The 18,513-nt window shown below is 35.0% G+C and overlaps 1 protein-coding gene and 1 long non-coding RNA gene across 7 annotated transcripts in view; one reads left to right on the top strand and one right to left on the bottom strand.

Annotated features, from left to right (window-relative positions):
- The window catches only part of MEP-1 (zinc finger protein MEP-1), a 41,375-nt gene extending 28,219 nt beyond the window's left edge, over nucleotides 1–13,156 (top strand). For all 6 annotated transcript variants that reach the window (XM_074172169.1, XM_074172167.1, XM_074172166.1 and 3 more), the window contains 3 exons: nucleotides 3,666–4,052; nucleotides 6,599–6,947; nucleotides 12,633–13,156. In XM_074172169.1, coding sequence (XP_074028270.1) covers nucleotides 3,666–4,052; nucleotides 6,599–6,947; nucleotides 12,633–12,706 — 810 coding nt within the window. In that variant the 3' untranslated portion in view covers nucleotides 12,707–13,156. The remainder of the gene's footprint in view (nucleotides 1–3,665; nucleotides 4,053–6,598; nucleotides 6,948–12,632) is intronic.
- LOC141481078 (uncharacterized) lies at nucleotides 12,932–13,689 on the bottom strand. Its single transcript, XR_012464747.1, has 2 exons — nucleotides 13,494–13,689; nucleotides 12,932–13,252 (listed from the first exon to the last, which is right to left on the bottom strand). It is a non-coding gene; the product is annotated as an uncharacterized lncRNA (long non-coding RNA).
- Between the last annotated feature and the right edge of the window lie 4,824 nt (nucleotides 13,690–18,513).

Below are 18,513 nucleotides of genomic sequence, written 5' to 3'. Positions count from 1 at the left end.
TTTCCATATGTTTCGTATATCTACGCTGGCCTGGCTGAATACGTTGTTGGACAACATGTATGCGGCTTCCTTAAATTTTCTCCTGAACCAATGTTCCTCTCTGTGCAAAATCTCAGCTTGGGACCACTCGATGTTGTGTTGATGGGTCCAAACATGGTCTGCTATTCCTGATTTGCTGGTTTCTCCTCGCTGTGTGTGCTTCTTGTGCTCGGCAATGCGAATATTCAATGGCCTCTTAGTTTCACCAATATAGGATTTTCCGCACTCACAGGGTATCCGGTAAATGCAATTCTTGGAATCGCAGTCCGCGTTTGGGGGCCTGGTTTTCGTGAGGCTGCTACGGATAGTGTTACCGGATCTATCCGGTGCGTTCGACCGGAACGCACTCGGACGGAAGCACTCCAAATCATACAGAGGAAGCTATCCGAAGACGGGAACCTGAAAGAGAGAACGAATCTACCTATAGAAGTAATTATGGAATTACTAGGATGCTGTGTACGAAACTGTTATTTCCAACTGAAGGACGAATTCTTTACACAAGATGAGGGACTGCCAATGGGATCGCCACTTTCACCAGTCATAGCCAACATATATATGGAGTGGTTTGAAACTCTGGCCATTGAAGAAGCCCACAAGAAACCTCGAGTCTGGTTGAGATATGTTGACGACACCTTCATAATATGGAACCACGGGAATACTGAACTAGACGCCTTTCTGAAACACATCAACAGCGTGAGACCTTCCATCACTTTCACAATGGAGAAGGAAATCCACAATGAATTGCCATTCTTAGACGTTTTGGTGAAGAGGACCGACACTAAGTGGGAAACATCTGTATACCGAAAACCCACTCATACGGGACAGTATCTGAACCACGAATCCAACCACCATCAATCGACAAAAAGAGGAATCATCAAGACTCTATTAGACCGTGCTTTTGGGCTTTGTAATACAAAGGAAGGTCTCGAGAAGGAACTAGACATCATCAAAAGTGATCTTCAGCGGAATGGATACTCCAAAGCGATGGTAGAAAAGACTTTGGCCAAAAGACAGCAGGAGCCTCGCAAGGAAGAGAAGCCGTCACAACCAGTGCTTTCACTTCCCTACATCAGAGGATTATCGGAGAGGATAAGAAGAATTGGTTCCAAGTACAACATTAGAACCTGTTTTAGATCCGGTAACACTATCCGTAGCAGCCTCACGAAAACCAGGCCCCCAAACGCGGACTGCGATTCCAAGAATTGCATTTACCGGATACCCTGTGAGTGCGGAAAATCCTATATTGGTGAAACTAAGAGGCCACTGAATATTCGCATTGCCGAGCACAAGAAGCACACACAGCGAGGAGAAACCAGCAAATCAGGAATAGCAGACCATGTTTGGACCCATCAACACAACATCGAGTGGTCCCAAGCTGAGATTGTGCACAGAGAGGAACATTGGTTCAGGAGAAAATTTAAGGAAGCCGCATACATGTTGTCCAACAACGTATTCAGCCAGGCCAGCGTAGATATACGAAACATATGGAAACCCATCATCAAACGAGAAATGACCAACTCCCGCCAAATCGGTCATCTCTCACGGAATCAGTGAAGCGGAAAATGGAAAGTAGAGAAAGTGAAAGTATTTCAACGACCTATAAAATAGTCATCTCTCGGAGGAATCAGTCCAGTCATCACCCGAAGACGATTGTAGAAACCAACAATCGAAACGTTGTGAACTAACGTGACTTGGAATCTCTACACTTTTTTATTTTTATTATTTTTTTTTTTTTTTTTTTTGCATTCCTTTAATTTTTATTTATTCAATTATTATATTTTTACTTGTAGGTTATTTTACTATCATTTCATTTCAGGTTTATTGTTGCTTAATATAATTGTTATTTTCAACTATTCTCTTTTTTTTAATTATTCTTTTTTACTTGTTTCAGGGATTTCAAATCATTTTATCTAATAGACAATGGAAGTCCGAACTAGTGAAATTCATCACGAAACATTGTCAATCACCTTCAAACAGAATACAGAGTGATCCACTTATCCATCACACCGACCATCTCAAAGGAATTCGAGAGTTTGATTACTTCAAACATTAAATGCGAACAATTTAAAAATTTCAACATCTTGATCCACCAAAAACATATTTATTTGTAATTGAATAGAATTGGTCGATACTTGATGAAAATCCATATTAAATTTCATTGTTACAGTTAATTGTATGATTCTCACTATAAAGAGTTTTACAAAAACCGCTATACCATAGGTTTCTCAACTTATTATTAGATAGATATATTTATTTGATCATGTTATGTATAAAATACATTTATGACAAGTCAGACTAGTCTAAAATAAAATAAACAGTAAAAATTTGTAACAAGTTTACAGGGTATATTAACATATTCAAATTAAGTGTGGAGGTTTGACGAGCATCTTCCTTGCGTCAAAAGTGCGTCACATGTTCTAAATATTCTAAAGTGGAATAAAAACAGTTTTTTTTCCAGCAAGAATTCTCACGAGCTTTTTTCTGTAATATGAAAATGCATTGGGCAGAAATGTGAGACTGTATGAGCGAGCAAAATACTGTTTTCACCGTAGCGAAATTTGTTATTGGTTTCAGCTGTCTAAGTAAAAATAAGGCACTCGATAGCTTACTTTTCAAACTTGAAATGTGGCTTGACCAATATTGCCTATTGTCCAGAGTAAAACCCAATAATTTGACACACTGGAACTCAGGTAATGGCAGAGCCATAGAAACAATTATGTTTTGTGATTTTTCCTTATTCATGAGTCATGAGTTTGTTGACACTGAACCAGTGCTCCGCTTTTTTTTGTATTTCCATAGACTTATCAAGAGCTGAATTATTCATTGAAAAGTATATCAAGGATGTATCGTCAGCAAATAGTACACTGTGACATGGCTTCATGTAGTTGTAAAAATCATTGATGTAAATAACGAACAAAAGCGGCCCCAAAACCGATCCCTGCGGTACGCCTCGGTCAATCGGCCTCAGCTCAGAAAATGTATTGTTATAAACATATTAACGTATTGTTTTCACATATTAACGTTTGTATAGCGAAACACCAGTTTTTGTAAAACCCTTTATAGTGAAAATCATACAATGAACTGTTTTAATGAGTTATAATTTTTTATATTGCTTTGCTGATTCTTGACAAATTCTAGCAAGCTGGAACATTAGTTAGCTAGTGCATGCATTATGTTACTGAATATCATGGTGAAATTCGTCGTTGAGGGATTATTTTCTCAAAATTCATTACTTATTTTTTTTTTATTTAATAAATGTTAATATTATGGTTTTTCTAGTGGTTGATCACTCTGGAATGAAATCTAGATGCTTAGATGGTTAATGGTTTAACTTTATTTGCAGTAAGAATTTAGCAACTAAAATAATTTCAGTTTCGAAAATAATAATTCTGTATATAAAAAAATCTGTGATATACTATGATACAAACTATTCGGATCCCTATTAAATATCTTTAAAAATTATTGTACATTCCTTCAGGTTGTAAGGAATTTGTAATAATGGTGTTCGAATTAGACATATATTTCTATGGAAATCTCTTTGATGTAATCTGGGAGTGGAACTGACATTTGAACAATAAATTATGCAGTCACATGAAACCTTCAATAAATTCAATCTCATTTTCCAGAACCAAGCCAAAAAACCGTCTCAGCAGCCCAGCATATCGATAACCCCATTGCCTCGTGGTACCAGCTCTACGGTGTCTCCTTCTACGCCAGCCAAACCAGGAGACACTACCACAAAGAATTCCTTTGTCGTATGTGAGATATGCGATGGATATATCAAAGATCTGGAGCAATTGAGGAACCACATGCAGTGGATACACAAAATAAAGATTCATCCAAAGATGATTTATAATAGACCTCCGCTCAACTGTCAGAAATGTCAGTTCAGATTTTTCACGGATCAAGGTCTCGAAAGACATTTGTTGGGATCTCACGGTCTTGTCACGTCTAGTATGCAAGATGCCGCCAATAAGAGCAAAGATTCTGGAAGGTGTCCTGTTTGTGGAAGGGTAAGTGTTTTTATATTTTTCTGCTCGCTGCTCTAAAGAGCGGTGAATAATTTTCTTGACGAGTTTTTCCTGACCAACGTTGGATGTCCTATGGAAATCATATTCGTGTTCCTGAGATATTCCACAGTTTACATGAAATGGATATTCTTTGTTGTATGTCCTATGAGCATATCTATGATATGCACAAATCTGCTCATTTATCAACACCATAATAAATGCCTTTGAAAATAGACACCAGGTGGATTCTATTTACACATATTTTTCAAAGGCATTTGACCGAGTAAACCACAATTTGTTGTTGCATAAACACTTTGGGTTTTCAAAAATCATTCTGAAATGGATTGAAAATTATCTAGCCTACAGAGTACAATTTGTAAAATATGGTAACTCAGTATCTTCCTCAATCCCAGTTTCATCGGATGTACCACAGGGTTCTCATTTAGGGCCATTGCTTTTCAACGTACTTGTAAATTTCTTGAAAGATGTTATTCTTTATAGTAAATTTCTTTTGTATGACTTGACTGATACAGAATTATTACAGTACCATTTGTCTAACTTTGCTCCCTGGTGTGATACGAATCTACTGCAATTAAATATAGACAAATGTCAAAAATATACTTTTTTCTGAAACAAAAATCCCATTAACCGGCCCTATAAAATCAATCAATCAGAACTGAAAACAACAAACACAATCAGAGATTTAGGAATCACTCTCGACCCAAAAATGTCATTTAAATCTCATATTGCAAATATTACTTCTATAGCACTAAAAATGTTAGGTTTCTTCCTTAGATCTGCAAATGAATTATCTCTCACTTCAAAAAAAAATCGTATATTGTTCAATATTTGGATCAATAATCGAATACAATTCCACAATTTGGTGCCCTTCATATCATGTGGATATTGATATGCTTGAAAGTGTTCAAAATAAGTTTTTATGGTACTCTGCATATAAACCCGTATATTATATTGGCGAATATAACTTTAAAATTATATTGGACATTCTTAACTTGAATATTCTGGCTCAGAGAAGATTAGAATCACATCTTTCAGTAATTCATTAAATAATCAATGGTATCATCTTCAATCTTCAAAGTATTTTTTTGTCGCACCAACTTTGACCAGAATGAATCTGTAGGTAGAATTTTGAGGCTTGCAAATACATACAGTGTAGATTTAGAATTTTTTAATTCTTCTTTGGAAACATTAAAAAAAATTGAAGAAATTGTAATTCATTAATTCATTTTTACATTTTTTTTCCCTTAAACCTAGCTTAGATTACTGTTAAATACATATGTGTGAACTTGTTAATTATTTCGTAAAAAATATGCATTGCCGTAAATTAATAAATAAAATAATTTGGCTATGTGATGAAAATCATAATTTTTGTCCTTCAAAATTTCTAAAACAATAAATAGTTGTGCTTCCCTATGGAATGCCTATATTATTTTTCTTTGTATCTAGCAGACCAACTATACTATCTGAGAAGATTTTTATTTTTTGTCTACGGTAACTTGAATAAGATTCGAACCATTCTAAAGCATCGCCTCTTATTCCAAATTCCTCTTATAACAAATATTCATATTCATGATTTAAACAGTTGCTTTAAAGAGATTTAAAAAATTCCTTGTAGTATATTTTCGTTCTCAAATGCATTGACGATATAATATGCAAGGCCTAGTGGATACATCAATTTTCAGTATTCCACAAATTCTAATGTATTCAAAAACACACTTGAAAGTTTACAAAACCGTGACACGTGTTTCGCTATATGATAGTATCTTCAGGCGTCACAATACTGTTTGTACAAATTCTATGTCATGCTTTTATAGTAATTTGAATCATGAATATTATCACCTGCGAAATTTCTACATGATAAACTATTATCTAAACTATTTACCTATCTAGGAACAACACATAAAACTGGAAAATAATGAATAACAATATTTACTACACTATAACTGAATTTAATAAAGTGAAACAATTGAAATCTATTTGATCAATAGTCCCGAATTTTTACATCTATTCTAAAAGGTTGAGTTTTGAAAATTTCTCTCCCAAATAAAATGGGTAGTAATCGTGATTGAACTCATGCCCCTTTGTCGAAAGATTATTCGCAAATTTTGAAAAAACTACGTCTATGGTCTTTTATTCTTTTGGAAAACGTTCTTCTGGTTTGTCCGATATAAAATTTTGGACAACAACTGCAAGTCGACTTGTACACTCCAGAGTCGATAATATTTGCGAATTTTTACATCTATTCTAAAAGGTTGAGTTTTGAAAATTTCTCTCCCAAATGAAATGGGTAGTAATCGTGATTGAACTCGTGCCCCTTTGTCAGAAGATTATTCGCAAATTTTGAAAAAACTACGTCTATGGTCTTTTATTCTTTTGGAAAACGTTCTTCTGGTTTGTCCGATATAAAATTTTGGACAACAACCGCAAGTCGGTTTATACACTCCAGAGTCGGTCATATTTGCAAATTCTGAATATTGTGCACATTTTTTCAGACAGATGGAATAGTAATTGAACATTTTAAATTCCAGGTGTATCAATGGAAGCTCCTCAACCACGTCGCAAGAGATCATAACACGATTCTGAAACCAGCTCACTTGTCCTACAAGTGTACAGTGTGTACAGCTACATTTGGCATGTACAAGCAGTTTGAAAATCACGTTTATTCCGCTCACAGTGTGGTGGCTAAGCGAGTAATGGATAAAAAAGCCACACCATCTCCAGCCGGAAAGTCTGAACAGTTGAAATCGTTGAAGATCAACGACGAAATTACGATAATTCCCCAACCAGCCAAGTCCACTAATGGCGCCACTAAAGAAGGCAGCCCTGCATCCACGGGTTCGAGCAATTCCAAAAATAGCACGCCTAGTACTAGTAAAAGTAGGTAAATTGAAGAATGATTGCACAGGGGTTGCTTTTTTATTTGTCCAGATGATATCGTTTTATCATTTATGTTGCTGTGTGTACATACCCGCTTGAATTTTTATATTATATCTGAAATAAGACACTTTTTAGGTTGAAATGGATAATGTATAAATTAGACAAATGATGTAGATTTAAGGAAATTAATTGCAAACATTTTTAATTTGATAACCAACAATTCTTGATTATAGTAGTGAAAATGAAATAAATTTAGAGGAAAATATAAAGATCAAAATATACCTGTGTTCCAATGTATGTTTTATTTATTATTATCATGGAAGTGTTTTCTTAATGTTATAGTTTGTGATTAAATTTTTTGAGAGAAATATAAATTCACGACAGTCCAAAAAGCACTTTTAATTGAAGTCGTAACAGTTAACGGTTATAAAAATTCGCAGAACGCGCTTTGAAAACTACAAAAATTAATGAATTGAAATGAAAAGATCGAACAAGTTGAAATGAAACGTTATCAATTTCATAGTAGTTTGAGTTTCACAACATTAAATGTTTTTTCGGCATGACTTCTTTATACCTTTCAATCTAATGTATTTTTACATTTCAATAAACCGATTGAAAAATCAAAAAAGTGTCCTAGACATCGTAGGTGTCGTATTCATATACAATGGGAAATGTTCCTCCTAACGAAAATCAAGTAGTTTTCATAAAAGAGCTCTAAAACAACGCATTTTTAACTTATCATTTCAACCTTTTTCTTTAAGAAATTATTTAAATATTAAAAAAAAGAGGAATGAAATAATGCATTAAAAAAAATGCATTCAACATTTAAAGGGATTCATTTCTATTTCACCATTTGGCAACATCTGTTATAGCTAATAAAGGACAATGAATCTGTTACCTGTATGAGACAAACAAAATTGACATATTTGAGAGGCGTACTGTTCTGTTTACTTATGTTCCGAGTTCTGAGACATTCTGTGACAAATGACATTTTGTGCACCTAACCTATCTTCCTCTATATAAATAAATAACAAAACAACTGTTGTTTATGTGGCTTGTGGAGGTGGTATTGAACTTAATTTATATTTTGCCTCAATTGTTGGTTTATAAAGATAATTTTCCTTTTTTAAAGTAGAATATCTAGGTACGTATAAATTATTTTTTATTTATTTATTTATTTATTCACGGGTAACTCCCATTTAATATAAGTTATACAAATATCAGATTGTTAACACAAATCTTATCTAATTTAATTATAAGTAATAACAATTTAAACAGTTATAATAGAGAATCGAAATGAAGCGAGAATAAAAGTAAATGACAGATACAAGCAATTTAAGAATAAGTATATCTTAACTTATTTCTAAGAATGTCCTCGGAAATATGAAAGAGATCGAATTTTGTTTTGTTCCCGTTTATGACTATTCTTGATAAAGGAGAATGCATTCCATAGTTACACCTATGGTAATCTATTGCAAAGGTTAGATTATTTCGTGTTTTTCTAGAGGGAACATGCAGATTTACTTGGGCAAGAAGAGTTGAGCAATTAATTCTAAAATTTAGCAATTTATGAAGGAATATAATATCTATATGTTCTCTGCGTAAACTAAGTTTCGGTAAACCAGTTACAGACCGAATTTCTGAAAAAGAGTTTTAAACTTGATATAGGCGCTGTTGCCAACATGTGAATTAGAAACATCCCTTTAAAAATTAAAACCCAACATTTGAAACGTCAATTTGAATACTTTTCGAAGTGAATTTGAAAAACTCATGAATTAAACTCGACTTTATTTGCTGTAATAACCCAAATTGAGGAACATTCCCCATTCAAAACACATCTTCGGAGTATAGAACCGTAGAAATGATCTTGGACTATAAGGCGCTGTTTTTGTTGGTTCACTTTCGTCTCGGCCCCATAGACCATAATGGCAAAGAATGTGTTGATAAACCAGACACAAATCATACTCCCCGAAATTAAACGAAAAGTATTTATATTTCGAATGCTTCAACCACGAATCTGAAAGTTCATAAGCTGTACTTCCAGAAAAATTTTCAAAATTCATTACTAATTACTTTATATGGTGAAAGTTGTACGGTATTGTTATTTTGACAGTAATGGAAGTTTCACTGATCAATATAAAGGTTTCTAAAAACAATTTATTGGAATCAAAGTTTTGAATATTGATGAGGATCAGTTCTTATGATCATAACCTTTTTTTTTGGTCCCTTGGGCATTGTCTGACTTGTCCCTTTAGTCCAAGTCTTCAGAAAACACTGCAGCCTCTTGGGCTTATTGCGTTTATTCTCCCATCTTCTCATGACACCCATTCCATCAGTCTCGTTCCCTGTACTAGTGTGTACAAGTTTCCGTGTTGGATGTTCGTCATATTCTTCTGGGCGTAATTTCGTATGTCCATACCTGCCTCCTGTGATTCAGTGCCTCACATTCGCATAAGATGTGTAGAGCTGTTTCTATCCCTTCGTTGCAGTTGAGGTCTCCGTTGCACAGCCCCATTTTATTCAGGTATCCTCTAAGCAAACAATGACCGGTTAGTAACCCTGTAATTATTCTCGGACGGTTCCCTAATGAAGGCTCCACTGTGTTTGTTGCCAGGTACTTTTGTCCAGTTGATGATCCGCATCTAGCACATTCATCAGCTTTATCATTCCCTGTGATTCCTGAATGCCCTGGCACCCAGTACAAAGTTGATTTGTTCCTGTTTGCAAGTTTATTCAGTTCTTCATGGCATTCCCAGACCAGTTTTGATGTCTCCTTTGGGTTTGTCAGAGCCCCTAGTGGGCCCGAAAGACGGATGTGTATAGTCCTAGCGAATAGCTGTAGTCTTAATTTCTATCCGCTCGGTATATTCCAGCTCCCGTTCCATGTTTGATCCATCTGTATACCAGGTGTTTTTTCCAAACATGTTTTCGGGATGACTAATGGTCTTCCACTCTTCACGGCTTATGATTTTGGTTGTGAAGTTTGTGTTAAAGGTGTACTTCGGTGTCATGTGGTCCGTGCACATATTCAATATGTGCTCCTCCACTTGTTCCGAAATTTCTGTTCGGTCCGATCTGTTGTAGTTCGGTGAGTTTTCCAGTCTGAATTCCCCAATGAGTATAACCCAATATTTGCACAAAAACAACCAGAATCGAAAAACTAATGTTTTTTTATGTACTGAAATAGTATATTTTTTGCAGTTTTGTACACCCCAACGTTTCAAGGTCATCATTGACTACTTTGGCATTCACCAGCTTTGTTTTTTCCTCGCTTGTATAATATCTTGTTGCTTCTCTGTCAATTTCAATAAGTTATATTTCAATAAAGTGACAACCGGGATGCTACCAAATACTTGAATCTTTATTCATTATACAGAATAATAGTCAATTTATTTTTCAACATTTGTTACACTCAATCAATTGAAAAAGGAAAGATTTCATTGAATTTGCCGGGTCATAAAATCTTTGAATAAATGAGGATATTGGAAGTTGAGAATTTTGAAATGCTTTTGTGATAATATAACATTGTTTATATGTGATGGAATCGGCTGATACTGGATGAAAACACGCAACACGTGTTTAGTTATACAGTAGCTTTTTCGGGCGTGTCTAAACTAACAGTTTGTATATCCAAACACATACATTACATACGGATACTGAAGAGAAGTATTACATGCTACAGAAACAATACCAGAAAAGTTTAAAATATTAAAAATGCACTGTATCATACTTTGTTTATATATTAAAAATTAGATCATGAAATGAGTTGGAAAAAAGCTGTCCTCGTAGAACTCTTCTTTACTATAATATAGAGTCTACCACGTAATAAATATTTTACTGATTTCCCAACTTTACAGTTATCCTCTATAATTTTAATATGATCATGTAAATGGTTAAATATCTTAAGACCATTATAATATAAGGAGTCTTTGACTAGAATGGAGGATGGTATGAGTAATCTTAGGTCATTAACTTGACGAAGGGCATATTTATTGGAGTAGCTGCTAAATAAAAGTTTGTTAATCAGCCTGTTTCTAAAATGAAAATTCCAAAGACTCAAAATTTCATGTAGTTCAAACAAGAGTTTGCAAAGTCTCGACTTTTGGCATTGCGCATGGATCTTATAGCTCTTTCTAGTATAATGAAAACAGTCTGCAATTGAGTTTGCAACATACTCCCCAGAAGGGAACTCCATAATTTGAATGAGAATGAATGAGCGAGAAATAACCCTATTTAGCAGCAAACAAACCAGGTTTCTTATAAAATTATTCTCACTGCAAAACACTCTGAAGCTAGTTTTTTATTGAAGGTTACAATGTGATCAGTGAATTTAAGTTTATTGTCAATTATTGCCCTTAAAAATTTAGAACTAGGTATGTTTTCAATCATCTTCTCTGCGTCCTTTGTTGTTGATGCTGTCAATAAAGGAGCTGAATGATATTAAGTTTGTTATGAGAACATTAAATGACGGCAGATTGGAGTTACACCAGTTTTTCATTTTTTTATATCTGATCTTATTCTCCTGGAGATTACATAAAGTTTTATTACGCCATAATATCGTATCATCGGCGAATAGGGTAAATTTTCCTTTTATATCCACAAATGTTAAATCGTTCATGTATAACAAGAACGGTATCGGTCCCAGTATTAAACCTTGTGGTGCCCCATTTTTTATTTTGCCTTCTGTTGAGGATTCCACAATATGACTTTGACCTGTGGGATAAGTTTTGAACCTTTTATGTGTAACTCCACGGATGCCATAGTGATGAGTTTTTTCAGCAGTATTCCGTGATCTAGGCAGTCAAAAGTTTTAGCAGAGTCGCAACACTGCTGCTGATGAATTTTTTCATCAATATTTCCCATAAAATTGCTTACTCAAAATGCAGAAACATACCAGTTCAACCAAGAAATACTGGTTGATAGACATACTGTTCTTATGATGCACTGTTTGGAACCTTTGGTGTAGTAATTAATATTACCGGAGTTTTTTCCCAACACCAAATCGTTATTTTTAACATCTCGACACGTGTTTCGATCACCAAGTGATCATCTTCAAAGAGGAAGATTAAAACTTTCTCTCTTCCTCTTTGAAGAAACACCTCGACACGTGTTTCGATCACCAAGTGATCATCTTCAAAGAGGAAGATTAAAACTTTCTCTCTTCCTCTTTGAAGAAACACCTCGACACGTGTTTCGATCACCAAGTGATCATCTTCAAAGAGGAAGATTAAAACTTTCTCTCTTTCTCTTTGAAGAAACACTTCGACACGTGTTTCGATCACCAAGTGATCATCTTCAAAGAGGAAGATTAAAACTTTCTCTCTTCCTCTTTGAAGAAACACCTCAACACTTGTTTCGATCACCAAGTGATCATCTTCAAAGAGGAAGATTAAAACTTTCTCTTTTCCTCTTTGAAGATGATCACTTGGTGATCGAAACACGTGTCGAGGTGTTAAAAATAACGATTTGGTGTTGGGAAAAAACTCCAGTCATATTTATTTTTCATACTGTTGATCAGCCTGCTGAGAACTATCCTTTCACAAAGTTTCGCCTCTTAGCACGAAAGTAATTTTTCATAAGGATGTTTATGTCAACCTGACTTGTGAATATTTTGATTGTATGAGAGAATTGAAATTAATAGGTTTTGGACGTCGATCAAACATGAACTACCTAATTTTGTTGTAGATCCTGATTCCACCGGTCCCGGCACTTCTCGTGCTGAGAGATTAGCACGAAGAAATGCATCTGAGGGTGTTTGAGAATTGAGCTAAAATCAATTGTAAGAAAATTGTATACAGTGTAAGAGTATGAGTTGTCTTACTTTCATCATTACTTTGAAGAATATATATCGACCAAGCAGTTTCTCGGTACAGAAAATTGCTGTTATAGTTATTAATTATACAGTTGCATTTTACTCGTAAATCTACTTTAAGTACTATTTATTTCAATGATGTCAAACGAGATGTGATTTTGATCGGTTTAGGTTAGAGAGAATCTAAACAATGTTGCACTATTGTAAAAAATTACTAATAGAATAGAATCAACTATAATGTGTTTCACTGGTAATTTCAATTTTTTCCAAGTAAAAGTACATGTCAAATGTTACTTATTGAAAAAACTGAATTATTTATTTGCAGTATTTATTTTTGTAATGACATTATTTGTTGATTATATAACCATTACAGGAAATAAAATGTAATATTATTCTTCTTCGCTGATTTATTTAATTTTCCTGTAGGCGTTCAACTTTCTTGATAATGTTCCCAGTATAACGGTTGCTTTCTGAGACAAACTTTTATATCCATCTAATAGAACTGAATAATTGAAATAGTTGAATTACATATCCAGTTTAAACTAACAAAATGTGCTCTTTGGTAATATTTTGACTTCAAAAGAAAGTAGGGGTGGAAAGAAGAATAATTTATTGACAGGATAAAATTGAATCAATTTGATGCCATTGTTTTAAAAGACTCAGAACTGAAGAATATTTTACATTAGGTATATTTCCTGAGAAAGTAATTCCTATTTACAAAAATTAAGGCTTACCAGGGGATTTGAAAATTAAATATCCATTGTTTTGTACTCGAAAATATTAAGGAAATTAGTTTATTTGAAGATAATCTTTCTGGACACTTTATTTTCGTCAATCGTCTTTCAGTTGTAGCAGAGGAATTAGATTTGAACTACTGTCTAAGGATTAGACAATGTTTGAACAATGCTTCTGGCAGATCTATCTGCATTTGATAACAAATGGAATGTTGAATGGCTTTTGTTCTATTGACTGGTAGATGTCGCCACATGGTCCAAAAATCATTTGAAGTGCAATAGGGATAGTCTACATACAAAGGCCATTGTCTAAGGATTTATAGACAATGCGAAGGCAATACTTATTTTGTATGGATTATAAAATTCCAGAAGCAAGTTCTACTATAATCTTGACTGTGTAACTATTACACATCTTTTATGAGGTTTTGAAAAAAGCTTCAGACAAGAATAATAAAGAACTAAGGATATCCAAAACGAGAATTTGAACGAAGTTGTATGAGGGAATACACGAATTATACTATTACACATCTCTGGGCACTTCGTCAATCATATTTTACTTGAAGCGTTGTTTGATGAAAAATAAGATTCAAAAAAACGTTTGTTTGAAGATGGTTGACAATGTTTCATGGGGCATTTCATTAGTTCTGACTTCCATTGTCTAATATATAAAATGATTTGAAATCCCTGTTAATTGTTCAATTTTCAATTGTTGCTTGTATTTATTTCATTGTAATTTCAGTTCAGGGTTTTTGCTTAATATAATTGTTATTTTTAGTCATTCTTTTTAATTTTTTTGATTCTTTCAGAGATTTCAAATTATTTTATATAATATTAGACAATGGAAGTGCGAGTCTATATACAATGTGCGAAGTAATGAAATTGAAACAACGCTTGTGGCTGTCATTAAAATTTTGAATGGCTTTTGATCTAGTGGCTGGTAGATGTCGCCACAGGATTCAAAAATAACTTGAAGTGCTATACTTGTTTTGTGCGGATTATGAAAAGTCTAGAAAGAAGTTTTACTGTAATCCTAACTGTGGGATTTCCACGTTTCACGGAGCTTTGAAAAAGTCTGGGACAATGAAAAAACTACAAAAAAGCTTTTATGCACTATATTTAACAGGGAACTAACGAGATCCAAAAGGAAAATTTGAAGAACACTGTATGAAGGCATCCATGAACTACACAACTTCACAAAGTTCTGTTCAAATATGGATTCCCCTGGTTGTTAAATGAAACTAGATAATCTGTGGGCACTTCATTTTCGTCAGTCATCTTTATATATCTATATACGAAGGAAATATGATTCAAATAAAGCTTTTTTGCCATTTGTATTTGTAATTGAAATGCTGAATAGATTTTGATATAGTGGCTGGTAGATGTTGCCACAGTGTCCAAAATTCATTTGAAGTGATATACTTGTTTTATACGTAGTATAAAATGCTCAGAAATAAGTTTTACTGAAATTCTACCTGTGGAACTGTTACACATCCTTTATGGGGTTTAGAAAAAGTATGGGACAATAGGAAAACTATGGAAAAACCTCAAAAAGTTATTTAAAAACTAAGGAGACTCAAAAGGAGAATTTGAATGAGGGGATTCATAAACCACAACAAGTTTTGTTCAAATATGGATTCAAATCCAAAGAAATGAACTTTAAATGTTCAAGCCAGTCTCGGATATACCTACACAGTAGGTTGATTGGACTGACGCCTATCAGAAAACAACTACTCCCCTGGCTAATACCACGAACGGCGTTGGATTATATCCTACAGGCGTCAGTGCAGGAATCTCAGAAAATTCCCTGCATATGCAATACAACTGAAAGAGTCGACCTTCAATTTTGAAACGGGTATACTTGCAGAACGGTTTCGGGCTCATTAGCCACTCGTCGGTGCAAGATAGTGGCCATCATCGATGTAAAATTAATGATATTACATAATTGATAATCGAAATTCTTTCAAGTATTTCATTCCTCGTCCTAAGTTGGAGCGAACAACAAAATGTCACTGCATCTAGTGGACGAGGTACTAACTAACTGAGTATCCGAAATTTGCCCGATTCCTCTGAATAACAAAGAAAAACTTTCTTATTAGTCAGTGGGCTCTGCTTAAAGACAGGCAGTAAACAAATCTAATGAAATGAACTTCAAATGTGCAAGCCAGTCTCGGATATACGTATACAGTAGGTTGAATGGGCCGACGCCTATCAGAACACTACTACTACCCTGGCTAATACCACGAACGGCATTCGATTACATCCGACAGTCCATTCAACCTACTGTGTAGATATATCCGAGACTGGCTTGAACATTCAAAGTTCATTTTTTAGATTTGTTTACTGCCTGTGTTCAAGAATAGCCCATTGACTAATAAGAAATATGGATTCTCCTCATTTTCTACTTATAGCATCGTTCGAAGAGAAATAAGATTTAAACCAAAGAATAGAAAGCCTATAGAAGCCCAGAACTGGCATTATGGTGTACCATTAAATTTTAAGTACTGGTTGATCGCCAGTAACCAGAGGGCAAGGCTAGTACCTAGCATGATGTCAGAACTGGGTGACAGACGTTGACAAACCCTCTGGTGGTCATGGTAAGTACTAAAAACACTATGGAGAAATAATGCCATCAACTTTGTATATAGACTAACCTATAGTCTATATACAAAGCTACCAGCTTCTATCAGGAACTTGGCAATGCTCAAAATTTTCAACAAGTTTGACTTATTGAGCCTAGATGTCGCCCACTCCGTATTTCCCTCGAAAACTCTTCATATGTAACAAATGAAAACAATAACATTGTCTAAAGATTTAGACAATGACAATACACATTATGTTTTACTAGTAGCTAGTAGATGCCGCTGTGACTAGCGTTTCTCATTTCATTTCAAACTGTGTTGTACCATAGTATAAATATAGTTTATACTATAATTCCGAAATAGTAGGCACTAATTTCTCAGAAAATGCAGTAGCGTACGGAAATTACACTGAACAGATGAGGAAAAATGATGATAAATATATAGAATCACAATTTTGACAACGTTTTCGTTTTAATGCAATATTTCTGAGAATTCAGTGGCTATCATTATGGAATTGTACTATGGTATAAATCCAAAAATATTTGTTTAAAAAGGTAGAACATGTCACCACAAATTCCGTGATGTCACTATCACGGACATGTTGATTTCATATGAAACAGTTTGTTTTGCAATATATTCGTAGTTATCCTAAGAAACCCAATAGAACATTATATTTTTTCAAAAATACAAATCCTACTGAAAGTTTTCGTTTAGTCAACAACCTTTTTAATCCATCACGGAATCAAAATTACCAATTCAAAGTCTAAAAACATTAAATACTTACCTATTTATTTATCTAACTCACTGTCACTCATCATATCACCCTGGTAGTTTGGAGTAAAAACTTGTTGGTTCGAAACCAGTTGTTCATTTAAAAAAAACCTGTTTTTTTGTTACCCAGCTGTCACTTCCTTACGACCGACAAACCTCAGAAGTCGAAATTTGTAACGAGTTGATGATTGTCGAGGTCTTTTCTTTGAACGTGCGATCCCTAGCACGTTGATGTCATAATCCTGTTATATCAACGTAGGGTGTAGTGAAATAAACAAGCATTCATTTTCTTTTACTATAACTGACGCCAAGTAAAGTTATTCAGCGATATTTAATGTGATTTTTTTTAGATAACTAATGGTTCAATTTCAATATAATTCATTTCCAAAAAGTACAGAGGTACACATAAACAAAACAAAAGTTATGTGAATACAACCGATAATACAATTATGTTTCAAAGAGGTTTCACAGGAATCAGTATTCGGGCTCATTATCCACTCGTCAGTGCAAGATAGTGACTATCATCTACCTAAAGTTAATGATATTCCATAATTGGAATTCTTTCAGAGTATTTCATTCCTTTTCCCAAGTTGGAGTGAACAACAAAATGTCACTCCATCTAGTCGACGAGATACTAACCAACTGCATATCCGAAATTTGCCGATTCTTCTGAAAAAGGAAGAAAAACTTTCTTATTAGTCAGTGGGCTATGCTTGAAAACTGGCAGTAAACAAATCTAAAGAAATGAACTTTAAACGTTTAAGCCAGTCTCGATATACCTACACAGTAGGTGTCCACTAGATGGAGTGACATTTTGGAAGAGGAATGAAATACTCTGAAAAAATTCCGATTTTCAATTCAGATTGCAGCGCTTCCCGTACCCGTTCAAAGAGGCAACGGTTATCCACATCCCGAAGCCCAAGAAGAACCACCTGTTCCCAGATAATCATAGGCCAATTAGCTTACTGCCTTCCATAAGCAAAGTGGCGGAGCGTGTCACCTTGAAGAGACTCGAAGATCAAACCAGAGAACTAGGAATCTTACCTAATGATCAGTTCGGCTTTAGATCAAAACACTCGATAGAGCTACAAGTCCTGAGGGTAGTAGACTTTGCGACCGAAGGCTTAAACCTCGGCAAAGGGCACAACACCAGAGCTATCTTCTTAGACGTCTCCAAGGCGTTCGACAGAGTTTGCCATGACGGACTACTGGCCAAGATGAACGATTTTGGTTACACAAAATGGTAAGATTAATTCAGTCTCTTCTAGCTGACAGGCGATGCCGTTGCAGAGTAGGAGACGAATTATCAACAATTTGACTACTGGAAGCAGGGGTCCTGCAAGGAGCATTCCTTTCGCCTCTACGCGGACGACACGGCCCTGCTGGCGAGATCATTGAACCAAGCGCATGTCACGAGATATTTGCAGCAACAGGCAGACAGATTAGAGGAGTGGGCCAACCTGTGGAAGATCAGTATAAACCCAGACAAGAGTCAGGCGATACTGTTCACTCGCAGGCGTGTACAACCAGAAGGCAGCGTCACCTTCAACGGACAAGAGATTCCGTGGAACAACAAAGCGACATACCTGGGGGTCATCTTAGACAGGAAATTAACATGTCAGTCTCACGTACGGCAAAGAATCGGAATGGCCAGACAACGCCTGGCACCT

Source organism: Leptinotarsa decemlineata, unplaced genomic scaffold (assembly GCF_025532065.1).
Source record: "Leptinotarsa decemlineata unplaced genomic scaffold, Ldec_3_MD MMD2_tig00000035_RagTag_RagTag, whole genome shotgun sequence".
Classification (NCBI taxonomy): Eukaryota; Metazoa; Arthropoda; class Insecta; order Coleoptera; family Chrysomelidae; genus Leptinotarsa; species Leptinotarsa decemlineata.
The sequence above is the reverse complement of the archived record's forward strand: the minus strand, read 5'-3'. Positions and strand labels throughout refer to the sequence as shown.